Genomic DNA, 16561 nt, shown 5'->3' with positions numbered 1-16561 from the left:
ATCTGCTATGGCCTATAGGCCTGGTCCAGAGCGTTATAACGAGTTCTCGCTCGCGATACGGCGTGTTGTGAGCTTGTAGATCGTCTATTTTGGAAATCCTTTGAAAGGGCTTAAGTTGCTACATCAAATGACACATTTTATGTAGTTGTTTGCTTGTTCATTGTACATTTTGTTAAATGTTTAATAAATGTTAAAAGAATATTCGAATAATACTTGTTTATTTGTATTTGTTTGGTTATGAGTTCCATATTCTCAATATAAACTTTAATCAAATGTAAGTTTTTCATATTGATTGAAAATATTGGTCAAAAACAGGGGTAATCGGTGATGCCAACAACCTTCCATCGGTCCCGCTCTCATCTCTCCTGCTGTCTTGTGTCACGTGCAGCGTTGCTGTTGGGAACGGATGACGGTTAATTGCGTTTACCTTCCCTCTGTTTGTGTAGGACATGAGGAAGCTTGACAAGGAGGCGCGCACGTGGGACGTGTACTGTGGTTTAGACCTGTATGTGAAGAACCTGCTGACCTCACTGCGGGCCGTCAGCGAGCTGCAGAACCTGGCAATACGACAGCGCCACTGGGTGCAGCTAATTAGAACCACTAAGGTGATTAAACACATGGACCCCTGCGCCCCTACTCTGGGCATGTCATACATTCATAATAGGCAAGAATCAGCTATTTTTGGCAAAGAGATTTGGTTTAGAGGGAAAAAAGGAGGGGACCAAGAACAGACCCTTGGGGGACCCCGGTCAATGAAGTATATAGTGTTTAAGTGGTTAAAGGTGCTGTAAGTGATATTTTAGTTCTTAGTTTAAAAGTTATAGATCTTCGATGGTAATCATTGCTATAGAGTGTTTGTTCAGTAACAGGGGTCTCCATATCTCTCCAGTTCCAGTAAACACAAAATACATTTTCAGGTGGGTTACTTATTGTATCCAATCAGGAGAGAGAGAGATGTATCAGCTTCAATTTCACAGTGCTCCTCTTCCAATGTTGTCTGCTGATCTTTTGTTTGTTTTGTTTCATCACTATATCTATGCGTGCCATAGAGTTATTATATATCGGATCTATGCTCTTCAATGAGATATGCCGTCTGGGCACATGGAGAGTCTGTCAGATGCTGGCTGCAGACAAGACACATATATTTAACTAATGAAGTTAATCTTTGTAACTACAGTAAATATTGTTTACTCTGTCGCCACTTTTTTTCCAAAGTAAAAGCGACTGAACTCTGGGTATTTAACAATGTGGACTGCTTGCCACTGGCCAGCTTTCTGGGAATATTTTCCTGACACACATTCCGTGTTAGATTTATTTTTCTGCTTCCAAGCCAAATGAAGCGTAGTATACCTGTGAGGTGTGAGTGGGATTGAAATGTTGTGTAGCCTAAGCAAAGCCAATTGATATTTAAAAGACAATGGTATCCCCGCTGCATGGGGGAGAAGGTGTTAGGACGTGTGGAGCCCAAAGAGGAGACAGTGGCCAATGAAATTGCAGGGAAAACATGTCAATTTGATCCGCTTGTGTGGTAGGTCGACTTTATGCCGTCACGCGAGTGACGTGTTAAACACTCTCAACGGCGAGTGGTGACCTGGTGAGTTTTCTGTCATGAGAGTCTGGCACCTCGTGTGGTGAGCTTTGCTCCTTCTTCTCCTGTAGGTGGACTTCACCATGACGGATAGCACCACCTTGCAGGACCTCCTGGCTCTGCAGCTGCATCTGTATGAAGAGGAAGTTCGCAACGTGGTGGATAAGGCTGTGAAGGAGATGGCCATAGAGAAGGTTCTACTGGAGTTTCCTCTGTGGATTCACGTTCATTCTGCGGCTGCGTATTTATTAGAGGAACGTTTCAAGCCACCAGGATCTTCCTCAGACTTCTCAGAAGTTTGATTGATTTTTATTTGATGATATAAAAAGAGCACAAAAGCACTTTCCGACATGTCATAGCATCACCGAGGATAAAAACACAATAAAGCTTATTTACATTGTGGTCCTCCTCACAAAACAAACACTAAACAGCATAAACAAGTCAATGCATTTAACCTATTTTAAATATACTGCTATGTACCTACACCACTTACTGTAATAGAGTTCAGTTTATCATATAAAGTGTGTGTACCAATTACCAAACAGGTCTATTAAAGTGCATATTATGGAATTTAGTAACCATTTAGGTAACAAGCAGCAGCAGGGCAAAGGGAACGTATACAATTTGACTAAAAGAAAATGAACTAGAAAAAATAGAAGTCTAAGGAAGAGCTTGGTGGCTTGAAACCTTCCTCTAATAAATATATTTTTTGTGTGCAGATTTTATATTTTGTTAACATGACAAACCTTTGATGCAGTACCCAGCCTAGTAGGTGACTGGGATGTGTGTGTCTTCTACACTGTTCCTCAATAAATGCTACTACGGTACTAGCATGTTATTTAAAATGGTCGTCAAACCTTTTCATGTCAAGGACCCCCAAAATTATAGTTTGGCCACGGACCCCATCTCAAAATATTTTGTTCCAGGGACCCCCCCAGAAGGAAAGATTTGAGTTAAAAATGTTTTCTTTAAAAATATATGTATTGTAAAGATTTGCGCACATTTTCACGATTTCTGTATTAGCCAAAGTATACAATAATGGTTAAAGTGGTTAAAATGATTCTGACACTAACTTATTTAGCTGGGGACCCCCTGGTACCCCGCCAAGGACCCCTGGGGGTCCCCGGACCCCACTTTGAGAACCAATGATTTAAAACACATATTGGTCAGATGCAGTCTTGCAGAAGTGTTATTGTATCTGTTTAGAAGGGCAGAGAGTTTGCTAATGCTTGTCTGCATCTTCTGTTTGATCCAGTGGTTGCTCTTTGAAGCATCTGAGAGGATAATGTACTAGAAAAATGATTAATCTTAGAGCCAGCAGGCCTGTAGGATGTCACAATATTTCGTAACAAGGTCTAAGAGCTGAGGGTTTTACGCCAAGGGATGCAAATGGCAAAAGTACTGACATCAAACCCAGGGCCCTGTCGATTATATGCACATAGAGCTTCATAAAACCTCAATTTACACTTGGAGTATAGATTATTATTGCTGTGTCAGCAGTGCTTTGACTACCGTTTCATTTCAGGTTATAATGGAGATCAGTCAAACATGGGCAGCCATGGAGTTCTCCTATGAAGACCACGTCCAAACCTCTCTGCCTCTTCTCAGATGTGATGAGGTTCTTATCGAGACACTTGAGGATCACCAGGTACATTTCTTTTAGCTGCATTTAAGATATTTTCTTTCTTTTTTTTACCTGTGTAATTGATTAGAGATTTTCACGGGTCCACCCGAACCAAAAATACCCAATACCCACAACGGTACCCGAGACCCATGTGGGTTTGGGTCCATCGGGTCCTTGTGTAAAAAAAGACATATTTAGCCTATATAGACACATTTGGGCTAAATATGTATTTTTTACACAATAAAAAAGGTCCTGTGGTCTTTGATGGCCAGATGTGAGTTATTGGGGGCTAGAAGAGCTACTGTAAATAATAATAAAGAAATCGCCAGGTTATTGTGTAAAAAAAGACATATTTAGCCACCTGCCCGAATGCCCCCGCCCACTGATCATGAAAATCGCTAAAACTATAGAAAGCAGTAAATGAAAAAAAAATGAACACTCATCTTTTATTTACTTTAATTACAAGCTAAAACATAAACCGTGCTTGTAAAAAAAACTAAGTTGTCCTTTAAGCCCTATATTGTTCTTGTACAATAAATAGCAGATCTAACAGCTCACTCTGCATCACGCCCCAGAAAATCTGCTATTTTCGCCTTTTAAAAATATATATTTGTATTACTTTTTAGAAAAAGTTGAGAATTATTTCATATTTTTGACAGTATATTTGAGAAACAGAGCTATGAGTAGGATATTGTCGCTGTCTGGCTGTGGTGACTGTGTTTATTCAGCATCAGTGTTGCTGACACACAATGTGTATGAATGGAGAAGAGATGAGAGTGCAGTGAGGTACTGTCCCGTCCTGTCCCATCCTGTCCTGTGTCCTGTCCTGTGTGTCCTGTCCTGTGTTGTGTCCTGTGTCCTGGCCCGTCCCTGTCCTGTCTTGTCTGACTGTCTAACAGCACTGCTGAGGCCGCAGAGAGGTCCCTATTGAGGCCTCTGATTTATGGCTGCTTCGGGACGCAGGAGATTGTTGCACAGCCATGGTCTTTGTGCGTGTGTACACCACACACACACACACACACACACACACACACACACACACACACACACACACACACACACACACACACACACACACACACACACACACACACACACACACACACACACACACACACACACACACTGAAGGGAGGGGGGAGGTCTCAGCCAGCAATTAAAAGTCTTGCACTGTCTGCCCCTTTGTGCAAACAGAATGTCTCCCTACCTCCCCCACTGTTTCTCCTGGTCTCCATAGCACAGCATGTCAATGAGAACATGATATGGAATTCACTATATCTGTGAAACGTCTGCCATAGCTTCTGTTGGTGAAGAGCTTTCTCTCTTTAGTCTAAATCACCAGTTGTTTGAGTGTTTCTGGATCGAATGCCGATAAAAACATTTTGTTGTATCTATGTTGACTTAGTGGGAGTGTGCATGAAAAGTGCACAAGCTCTCACTTTGTGCCGCGCTGCGAGCTTCTACATCTGCTATTTTTGAAAATATCGAAAATGTTTGGGACATTTTGAACAATTTTGAATTTCTTTAACACAAATCTTCTCTTCTGGGGGCCCCTGGCACAAAACATTTTCAGATGGGGGTCCACGGCCAAATACATATCAATCTGGGGGTCCTTGACATGAAAATGTTTGAGAACCAGTGCCTTAAAGCATTGTTTCCTAAACAGTGGTCGACTCAGGAGTCGGGACCCATGTTTGGGTTGTGAACCAATTTTTATGGGTCGAGAACGTAGCCCCTTTTTTTCGATTCCTTAATAAAATACAAATTACATAATTTCTTAAGATTTAAAAGTTTTAACAAAACAAATCACAACTTTTCATCAATTAAAAACAATTCCAAAATGGTTCAAAAGTATTTCATAAATCAAATCTAATAATTTCCGTAAATACATTTAAAAGACGGTTAAGAAGTAGTGAAAATAGCAAATCCACAAGCTCGAGACGCGGGACACGTTGTGAACTTGTAGATCTGCTATTTTCACTAGTTTGGGTCCCGGGCAAAATAATGTCTGATATCTCAATATCTCTCTTGAGCTGAAAAGTTTGGGAAGCACTCCAGTGGTTCTCAACCAGTGGTCCCGGGACCACCAGTGGTCCTTGAGGAGGTTCCTTTAACTCTTGAGTGTAAAATGAAACCAAATGGACCCTTACACTGTCATGAGTTAAATTATTGTTACCGTAATTATCTGCATTACTTAATTATGTCTACACAATTAGAGAATGTAGAATAATTATTGTTATTTTGATCAACGTTAACCTGTTATCTCTCCTATGGTACCAACATCAATACAGTATGGATGGAATTGTGGACACAATCTGATCCAACGATAACAAAATATTCAAAGTTTTGGGTCTTGAGAGGCTAAATCTCATCAAACGGTCGTCTGTGGCTCAAATGCCGAATAAATAATTGACCTTGATACGAAAAGGGTTGAAAAACCATTGCCCTAAGCCTAAAGGATCTTTTTGGTCTTCCAGGTCCAGCTGCAAGCCGTCTCTCAGAGTAAACACGTGGCCCACTTCCTGGTGGAGGTGTCCGGGCTGCAGAGACAGCTGACGGAGGCCGACTCGGTGCTGATGGTGTGGATGGAGGTCCAGAGGACCTGGCTCCACCTGCACAGCATCTTCATGGGCTGTGACGACATCCGTCTGCAGCTGCCCACCGACGCACGCAGGTTCCAGGACATAGACGCTGCCTTTCAGGTCAACTCTCATTTTCAGCATTTTTCCAGTTTTTACCGCTCCGGCATCGATACGTGGCCGGGATGCTACATTATGGACTCCACCAACGTTATAGGAAGACCCACCCGTAGACCCGCCCTACCTGTGTCTGATTGGCTTCCTGGCAGGCATAGTTTTACTGAGGTTAGGGTTAAGGTTAGGGTTAGGCATAGTTTTTCTGAGGTTAGGGTTAAGGTTAGATTTAGACATAGTTTTACTGAGGTTAGGGTTAAGGTTCGGTTTAGACATAGTTTTACTGAGGTTAGGGTTAAGGTTAGGGTTAGGCATAGTTTTACTGAGGTTAGTGTTAAGGTTAGGTTTAGACATAGTTTTACTGAGGTTAAGGTTAAGGTTCGGTTTAGACATAGTTTTACTGAGGTTAGGGTTAAGGTTCGGTTTAGACATAGTTTTACTGAGGTTATGGTTAAGGTTCGGTTTAGACATAGTTTTACTGAGGTTATGGTTAAGGTTAGGTTTAGACATAGTTTTACTGAGGTTATGGTTAAGGTTAGGTTTAGACATAGTTTTACTGAGGTTTGGGTTAAAGGTTCTATGACATTCATTTTCACTTTTTTTTATTTTTTATGTTTTTTTGGGGGGTTTATGACCTCAATTACACCCAAAAAATCTGAACTTTGAACATTCAGTGGATTTTCTGTGGTCTGGGGTTTTCTGAATAATTAGGCTGAAAAGTAATCTGAGCTTGGCCCTTCGACAGTGAGGTCACTGTCGATTAATCCCGCCCACTCTCCTCCTCGCCCCTCCCCTCCCCTATCCTTTCCTTTGGGGGGGTGGAGCAGAGGTGATGATTGACAGGCAAAATCCCTCACCAGCGACACCCGCAGGCAAAGATTTCTTTTTTCATTGCAGTTGAAAAGGCTTTAGAAATGTGAGAGAAAAACACCTGCCATGGATCAATGGAGTGGAATTTTTTGTTAAAACTTTCTATGCACGTTTGAAGGACCATGACAAAGACTTTTAATGTGTGGTAAAACTGAACGTCATGAAACCTTTAAGGTTCGGTTTAGACATAGTTTTACTGAGGTTAGGGTTAGGGTTAAGGTTATGTTTAGACATAGTTTTACTGAGGTTAGGGTTAGGGTTAAGGTTAGGGTTACGCATAGTTTTACTGAGGTTAGGGTTAGGGTTAAGGTTAGGTTTAGACATAGTTTTACTGAGGTTAGGGTTAAGGTTAGGTTTAGACATAGGTCTACAGATTTAGGGTTGAGGCTTAGGCATAGTTGCAAAAATGCTAGGAAGGAAGAACTGTCAATCACAGCGGCTGGCCAATCACAGCAGGTCCCCCTAGATTTGCGGTGGGATCCATAAGCACGTGGTCGGGATATTGTACTTGCTCCTGTTTGCGTGTGTCTGTCTTTGTGTGTCTGTCCTGTGTGATCTTGACCTTGGGGCGTAGAAAGCTGAAAGCTGAACTTCTTCAAGTTATCTTGGTACTGAACGCCTGTATGAAGCTTCATTCAAATCAGACCCCAAATTAAGGCTGTATACTGATGACAAGAATGTGCAGACAGACAGACAGACAGACAGACAGACAGACAGACAGACTAACTAATGGATGAAGGATATACAGTACCATACCATAATATAACCTGTCGTTTAAGGGCATATAATAGAGGACAAAACAACTTTAATAGTTATTAATATTATTATAAATGTATGTATTAATTACTGAAATATGACATACTCTATTTGCTTATAGGAGCTGGTGTTGGACAGTGCCAAGACCAAGAATGTCATCGAGGCCACCAACAAACGTCATCTATTTGGGAAGCTGGAGGATCTACAGAAAAGGTTGATGGTTAACGTTCGTCTGCTCCGTAATATAAGTTGCGTTTGCCGGTGTTACATTCTATGCTCACTGCTGCCACACTGTGTGTTTTTTTCTAAAGACTGGCGCTGTGTGAAAAGGCTCTGGCAGAGTATCTGGAGACAAAGCGACTGGCCTTCCCACGCTTCTACTTCGTGTCTTCAGCAGACCTACTGGACATCCTGTCCAAGGGCAGTCGCCCCAGAGCGGTACGTCCACAGCGGGACTCTATCATCACATCGTCACTATTGTAATATACAAGTTGTTACTGTAATTTGAACCGTGTCTTCTAAATCTTAACAGTTTTTTGAAAAAACGTATGTTTCTATATCAGTGGAGCTCCAACTCCACTGATATAGCAACCCCCCAGAAGACACAGATCGGAGTAAAAAATGTTTGCTTTAAAACATATATATATATTGAAAGATTTGCACAAATTTTCAAGATAAAAAAAAAAAAAGCAGATCTACAAGCTCATATCGCGGCACTCGGTGCCGCGATATGAGCTTGTATATCTGCTATTTTTGAATAGCCCAAAGAAATCTTAAAATGATACAGCTGCGTTCCCGGTCTTAATGGGTTAACCTGAGGGGTTTCTCTCTCTCTCTCTCTCTCCCTCTCTCCCTCTCTCTCTCTCTCCCTCCCTCTCTCTCCCTCTCCCATTCAACAGATCACATGCCACCTCTCCAAACTGTTTGACAGCATGTCTGACTTGGAGTTCTCGGAGGACGATCACGGGGACACGGGTGACGTCGCAGTGGGCATGTACAGCAAAGAGAGAGAATATGTCCCGTTCCAGACCGAGTGTCCCTGCCATGGTCCAGTAAGACTCTTAACATTCAATATGGCATTGGCAGCCTCCACACTTCACTGGTACAGTTGTGTGCCGACTGCCGAGACACACTAGCGTCTAGACTCGCCTTGGGATTTTGGGACAACCACACATTATTATTGCGATATATACTGTACAACTTTACAAACAAATGATCTTTTAATTTACAACCGTATATCAGTTCTTTGTGTGCACTGTTTTTTTTAGTTTTTTTTTTACCATTTTACCAACCTGGCAGCCCTCGTTCGTTTTCACAAATTCTCAAAAATAATAGCAGATCTTATAAGCTCCCAACGTTTTGCATTGCAACACATTGTGAGCTTGTAGATCTGCTATTTTGGAAATTTCAAGTATACAATAAGTGGTTCAACTTTTTGTTTGGCATTAGTAAATAGGAAAAGAAAATCATTTTCAGAGTGATAAGAGTGATAACATATGTTACAGAGGCTATTTTGCATGGATATGGAGCCCATATGAGCGGTGCCAGGTGTTGACTTGAGACTTTAACCTTCCCTTTGGCGTGACTTGGGGAAACTATACCATCTAACTATCTATCTAATGTCTTGTGTCAGGTGGAGGTGTGGCTGACCCGGCTGGAGACCTCCATGAGGGACAGCGTCAGAGGTCACCTGTCCGAGGCGGTGTGCGTGTACGAGGACAGGACCAGGGAGCAGTGGGTGCTGGACCACCCCGCCCAGGTGGCCCTCACCGGCTCTCAGGTCTGGTGGAGCAACGACATGGACCTGGCCTTCAGGAGACTGGAGGAGGGCTTCGAGTCCGCTTTGAAGGACTACAATAAGAAACAGGTGTGTTTAATGAGGATTTACATTTAGACTTTTTTGTATCCACTTAAAACGTATATGCTAAGTTGACTGGGGTCCCCCAGGTGTCTGTACCTGGCCTTTACCTTTCCCTCTGCGCCAAATCTCTTAGCTGAGCGCTTGTAGATCTGCTACTTTTGCCGAATATACTGTACAGCTATTTTCAGATATGTTATTAGTTATATAGGTTATATGGTTAAATGAATTGCAGGTTATCTTGTTACATCCTGTAAACTGGACAACTAAACATTTCTTTCCCCAACTCTCATCTCAAACCCGAAAGAACAAAAAAATAATCTACCATGTTTTTGTAGAGAAACACCTGATATTTGCAAAAGAGATCCTGCCAATCAAAACGTTGCTGTTATGAAGCACTGCTTTGTTTTAGTTTTTTGAAGCGCCTCTTTTTTTTTTCTTTACAAGCTCAAAATGTGCTGCTTTCGCGCCGCTTTTCGAGCTTGCGGATCTGCCACGTTTGATGCTTTTGTGTGACGCTGTAGGATGATCGAGTAGGCCGTTATTTACGGGGGAAAAAAACACAATAAGTTAAAACCTGGAGATATGAGGTTTCTGCCCGACAGGCAGCGAGGATATCATGTTTACTCCGTGCACCTGCAGTGGAGGTGGGGACAGCTGTCAGAGCACACAGACACCTGTTCCATTCTATCCATGCTGCAGTGTCTAACCTGAGTGGAAGGCTTTGGGGTTCAACGGCCATGCTGTGGGGCTGAGCTCACAGTTGGTGTATTATAAATGCTGTCAGTTTCATCAGCGCTACTTAACCCATTCAATCCGGGAACGCACACTGTGTCATTTTAGATTTGAGCTTTAGCCATTATTTCATACTTTGGCTATTCAAAAATAGCAGATATACAAGCGTGTAGCGCGGCACCGAGTGCCGCGCTACACGCTTGTAGATCTGCTATTTTTGAAACATCTTGAACATTCGTGCACATCTTTGAATACTTATATCTTTTGAAACGACAGTTTTGACCCACACCTTTGCTTCTGGGGCGTCCCTGCCTGGAACAAAATATTTTGACGGGCATCGCGGCCAAAATTTTGGGGGTCCTTGCCAAGAAAAAGTTTGAGCACCACTGATATAACAACAATAGTTTTTCAGAAAACTGTTAGGATTTAGAAGACATTTGTCAAATGTTTGACAAATTAACATTTGACAATTCAGGTGCTAAGCACCTGAAGAAGCAAACAAGCGAAACGCGTTGTGCAAATAAAGAAAGCAAAATCAGTCCTGGAGTTGTGCGGTCCCTTCTTTTGGAGGTTTTTTCCTTTTAGTTGTATACTTTTCTTGCACTGACCTGCACCTCCAGTCGAGGTCTTACAAAGATGTGCACGAGTCTTATTTAGTTTATATATATATATATATATATATATATATATATATATATATATATATATATATTCAGTGATTTTTCATGATTTTTCAAAAATAGCAGATTTTTGCAGATCTTGTATATCTGCTATTTTTGAATAGCCAAATAAATCTTAAAATGACACAAATGCGTTCCCGGTTTGAATGGGTTAAGGTTAGCATGTCCTTGGCCCGCTGTTTGAATAATCTCTCTCTCTCTTTCTCTCTCTCTCTCCCTCCAACTCTCTCTCTACTGCACTGATTGAATCTGCTGTCATGCACCAACTGGTGATAAATGCAGGCCCTCCACTGGTGTTTTAGTCAAAAGAGGAAACAGGAGTGTGTGCAAGATTACTTCTCATTTGACTCGCTCTGTTATGAGGATCCAGAACACTGTGTTCATATCATTACATGCGCGTGCACACACACACACACACACACACACACACACACACACACACACACACACACACACACACACACACACACACACACACACACACACACACACACACACACACACACACACACACACACACACACACACACACACACACACACACACTTTGGTGATGAGGTTCATGCTTATTTGGTCCACCCACAGACAAGAATGCATAACCTTGCATGATGCAAGCAATGTCACTTCAGACAGAAACAATTTGTTCTAAAACGTTTTCGTGTGTCAGACAAACGTGGAAACCTCGCTCAACATACTGTAAACACGTCAGGCTGCTAACGCTCAACGTACTTCTTCTTGCCATAGCTTTCCATTAGGAGTGCAACTATCGGTTGCTCTATCAATTATCGAGAAAGTTAATTCAACAAATCAGCGGGAAAGAAATTTGAATACATCTTTTATAATCGACTAAATTGTTTAGTATGATGAAACACTTGCTGTACTCATTGCTATAGAGTGTTTGTTCAGTAACAGGAGTCTCTCAAGCTCTTTATTATAACATGCATTTTAAGGTCGGGATACCAATTTTATTCAATCAGGGTAGAGAACCCAGTCGGGATACAGATTAAACAAGTGCAATTGGAACTGGAACAATATAAAAATGAAGCTGATAAATGATTACTCTCTCCTGATTGGTTGAAATTTGGCCACCCTCCTGAAAATGTATGTTCTGTTTACTAAAGAGCTGGAGAGACAGGGAGACCCCTGTTACTGAACAAACACTCCATAGCAATGATATAGCAACTATCAGAATATAGTGCTTTGACCTTTTAACAAAAAACCTTTCGTTTTAACCAAAAAATATTACTTACCTTTTAGCCCTACAATCAGCATCAACTTAACATCACAGGTTTACAGGTGTAAAACAGTGGGTGAAATTCGTTTTTGTGCAAGCTCCATCGTTTTTGTTATTGCCGTAAAAAAGAAGAAGAAGAGGGGGGAGGACAGATCAATCAATAAAAAACTAAACAAATTTAGTATAACGGTGTTACGCAAAAATAACAATCTAGAGAGAGTCTGCTATTTTCAATATTTTTGAAACCCTTTTATAATCAATCAAATCGATTATTTTGATTAACTGTTGCACCCCTTCTTTCTACGCCGCTTTTCTCCTCTTCCAATCGTCCAGATTGTCCAGCTCAACTCTCTGATCAACATGCTGCTGGGAGAGCTGAGCTCTGGAGACAGACAGAAGATCATGACCATCTGTACCATCGATGTACATGCAAGAGACGTGGTGTCCAACCTCATCAGTCTAAAGGTTAGATTATGACCATAAAGGTTAGATTATGACCATATGCACCATCGATGTCCATGCAAGAGACAAGGTTGGTGGCAACCAAGTGAGTCTCAGCATCATCATTCTATCTTAGACAGAGGCCTTTAGTGTCTGGGGGCCATTTCAAGAGCTAATGCGGGGCCCCCAAAGTCCAGAACCCCCCACTTTGATCTGAATAGTCGTTCTTCTCATACATGATTTCGTATAGACTGATAACTTATAGCCAGTGAAACAACAGTGAAATTAACCACTTCATTTCAACCTGGCATCCATAACGCATCACACACTTGTAGATCATTAAACTGTTCCTCTTTTTTCTGGGGACCCCCTGGAACCCCCTTAACTCACTGAGTGCCATTAACGTGTTTCACATGTTTTTACCGCTATGGCGCTGGGTGCCATTAACGTGTTTGACGTGTTTTTGAAATGATAGTAAAACTTTTTTTTTTTTTTTTTTTTTTTTTTAAACATGTTCAGAACCCAAGATATCACCATCTGAAGATGTGCAGCTCCATCCACTCCTTGTTTAACTTACAACTGAAAAAGGCTGTATCTCGCTTCCTAAGCACTTTTTGTTTTCTGTGAAAAAAACTCTGGCACTTTTCAGAATCAATTCTGAAATAATTCTGGCACTCAGGGAATTAAGGACCCATGAGTGTCCCCGGACCCCACTTTGAGAGCCACTGCTGTAGACAACACTGATGGGTCTTTGATTGATATTAAAAAGGGTCTAGACTGGGTCTCTGATTGATATTGCATACCTTACTCCCCAGGTCAGCAGCTCCCAGGCGTTCAGGTGGTTGTCCCAGCTGCGTCACCGCTGGGACGACACAGAGAAGCACTGTTACGCTAACATCTGTGACGCTCAATTCCTCTACTCATATGAGTACCTGGGCAACACCCCCCGCCTGGTCATCACTCCCCTCACAGACAGGTAAACCTATTCAGTATTATCATGTAGAGCAAGGGTTCCCAAACTTTTCATCATATTTGAACTGGGGACCCCCCAAATTAATCATAATTTGAACTGGGGACCCCCCAAAATAATCATATTTAAACTGAGGACCCCCCCACCCTTACAAGCACTTGGAATTGTAGGCATTACGTTTAGTTTGACTCACAGCGCTTGCAGTTTGGCTAATTTCACACAATGTTTGCCTCTCTCTTGCGTAATATTTGACAATTTGGCCAATTTGGTATAAAAAGGACTTAAAAGGGATTAAATTGTCACTTTAGAAATGTGCAGATACCCTGTATCCATTTTGGTTCCATTTGTACATTCTCAGAGTTAACCTGACCAGGGGAAACATCTGTGTCATTTTTTGATTTGACCTAAAAAGCATTATTTTGCACTTTGGTTATTCAAAAATAGCAGATCTACAAGCTCATAGCGCGGCACCGAGTGCCGCGCTATGAGCTTGTAGATCTGCTATTTTTTTTTTTATCGTAAAACTTTGTGCAAATCTTTGAATATATCTATATTTTTAAAGCGAACATTTGTAAATCAAATCTTTGCTTCTGGGGGTCCCTGGAATAAAGTATTTTGAGATGGGGGTCCGCAGCCAAATACATAATACATTTTGGGGTCCTTTTTTTTTTCCCTCAAAGATTGAGAACCACTGACATAGCAACATAGGTTTTTTTCAAAAAACAGTTAGGATTTAGAAGACATTTTTGTAGAATCGGAACCTCAGGCCTCAATGGGTTAACGCAGACGACTTGACTTCACCGTGTTATACTGTAGGTGTTACATCACGCTGACCCAGTCTCTCCACCTGACCATGAGCGGAGCCCCGGCCGGACCTGCTGGCACCGGCAAGACGGAGACCACTAAGGACCTGGGCCGAGCCCTGGGAGTCATGGTGTACGTCTTCAACTGCTCTGAGCAGATGGACTACAAGGTCGGGCACACTTACTCTTACTCTTTTCCTTAACCGGGTGAAACAACACAGCTTTCGCCATTTGGAATTGCATTATAGAACGCACACATTGTTACATTTTATGGGTTTATTTCATCATAGTGCAACATAATTATGGTGAAGTATTGTAGTTAGGCCTGTCAAAAAAAATCGATTCATGAATAAATCGCGATTCTTAATGCCACGATTTTAAAAATCGATTCAAAATATTAAAATCGATAAAAAAATAAAATAAAAAAAAAGCATAAGTTAGTACCTTTTTCACTGGCACTTTGTCTGAAATCAATGTCAGAAAGACTGACTGACATGATCTGGCTGCATTGAAGTGTATGATTCAACTTTTCATGGTTTATATTATATTAAAATGTTCTAGTATAATTAAAGCAAAGTGATTTGGGGTAGAAAATCGCAATAAATCGCAGAATCGAATATCAATTAATCGCAGAATCGAAATTTTAATCGAATCGGCACCCTAGGAATCGATTTTGAATCGAATCGTGAGGTAAGTGAATCGTGACACCCCTAATTGTAGTGCAGGTCATCGCAACAACCACCGATCTTGTGAAAAATGAAAACGGGACCGCAGAATATTCTAAACTTTCCGAGATTCTGCCAATAATCATATTATTTGAGACACATCCGAGTTTCTGCTGGGTCTAAATAATAATAAATCACGCAACGTTGATCCCCTTCCCCTATTCGCTCATACTAGGACATGGTGTATGTGTAGGCAGAAGAATACAAACCTTTAGAAATGGTTTTACTATGTAGGAGTCCAGGCATCTACTGTATAAGAAGAGTCTGTCTGTCTTTCTGTCTGGATCTAATCTTGCAAACCAGTACAGATCAGGGCCACGTTTCTTGTGCACACGGCCAGTAGGCCACAGAAGTATTTTTAAATGTTTATAATCGAGATCAGAGGGGTTCGTATGGGGGCTTAAATCTTGAAGAGTCATATGTCATAGATATGTTAGAAGACTGAAGCAGGTTGGCCACATGAAGTCTGACATCCACGTTGGAGCCAACCACGCTGTTCCCATGTGCTGTTGTTGTTTGTTGTTGGTATTTTTTGTCATTGTACATTTGCACAAATATGAAATTTGTCCTTTGCATTTAATTAATTTAAATTGAAGGAAATACAGGATCTTTTTAAGAGAATTGTTTAAAAAAATAGTTTTCAGTCATTTGCTACTGTATTGAAAAGAGGAGAGAAAACACAGTATTGTAAAAAGAAAAAATAAGGGATGAAATACTGGATTTGTGTAAGAGAAACAATCATTTTGTGTATTTTATTTTTGAAAAATCAAATTGTGAGTTGAGTGAATCGTTACATGCCTAATGTATAGATCCTAACAATTAGGAGCAGTGGGCAGTATACTCTAGATCCTGAGATCCACATGATTCAACTTACTTTTACTTTTATGATAATTATTTGTTCTCTTAAGCACATCATTCTGTCAAATGTAGAACTTTTCTGGGGTTCTTGGTGTTATTATTTCAATGCAGAATGTCATTTTCTCTGGGGTCATTTGCAGTCCATTGGAAACATCTACAAAGGCCTGACCCAGACTGGAGCGTGGGGATGTTTCGACGAGTTCAACAGGATCTCTGTGGAGGTTCTGTCGGTGGTGGCGGTGCAGGTCAAAACCATCCAGGACGCCATCCGTAACAAGAAGAAACGGTATGTCGCTGTCACTTCTTCTGCGACAGTGGTTCATGTCAAGGACCCCCCACATTGATATGTATTTGGCTGTGGACGACTCCCATCTGAGAATGTGTTTTGCCAGGGACTCCCAGAAGAGAGAGATTTGTGTTAAAAACATTCGTAATACTACTTAGCATGCATGCTATCTAACATGCTATCTTGTTGAAATGTGCTATACAAATAAAACTGCCGTGCCTTGCCTTGCCTACCGCAGCTTCCTGTTCCTGGATGAGGAGATCTGGTTGAAGCCCTCCGTGGGGATCTTCATCACCATGAACCCCGGCTACGCAGGCAGGACGGAGCTCCCAGAGAATCTCAAGGCTCTGTTCAGGTTGGGAGTGAAAGCGAAACGATACAAAACAAAAGGGAAGATAAACATTGTCTCTGTTCATCTTCAGAAATAGCAGATCTACAAG

General features: G+C 41.5%; 1 protein-coding gene across 1 annotated transcript in view; it reads left to right on the top strand.

Annotated features, from left to right (window-relative positions):
* Positions 1 to 16561, top strand: part of LOC311038733 (dynein axonemal heavy chain 11) — a gene marked incomplete at both ends in the record, with an annotated part of 133044 nt that overhangs the window by 18563 nt on the left and 97920 nt on the right. Inside the window, 13 exons of the mRNA XM_084048325.1 lie at positions 447 to 605; positions 1660 to 1782; positions 3114 to 3236; positions 5690 to 5914; positions 7653 to 7744; positions 7843 to 7969; positions 8431 to 8583; positions 9165 to 9398; positions 12372 to 12503; positions 13295 to 13455; positions 14266 to 14422; positions 15976 to 16121; positions 16360 to 16476. Coding sequence (XP_083904451.1) covers positions 447 to 605; positions 1660 to 1782; positions 3114 to 3236; positions 5690 to 5914; positions 7653 to 7744; positions 7843 to 7969; positions 8431 to 8583; positions 9165 to 9398; positions 12372 to 12503; positions 13295 to 13455; positions 14266 to 14422; positions 15976 to 16121; positions 16360 to 16476 — 1949 coding nt within the window. The remainder of the gene's footprint in view (positions 1 to 446; positions 606 to 1659; positions 1783 to 3113; positions 3237 to 5689; positions 5915 to 7652; positions 7745 to 7842; positions 7970 to 8430; positions 8584 to 9164; positions 9399 to 12371; positions 12504 to 13294; positions 13456 to 14265; positions 14423 to 15975; positions 16122 to 16359; positions 16477 to 16561) is intronic.

Source organism: Gymnoscopelus microlampas (assembly GCF_963454915.1).
Source record: "Gymnoscopelus microlampas genome assembly, chromosome: 3".
NCBI lineage: Eukaryota > Metazoa > Chordata > Actinopteri > Myctophiformes > Myctophidae > Gymnoscopelus > Gymnoscopelus microlampas.
Note: the sequence above shows the minus strand (reverse complement) of the source record. Positions and strands in the feature narration are given on the sequence as shown.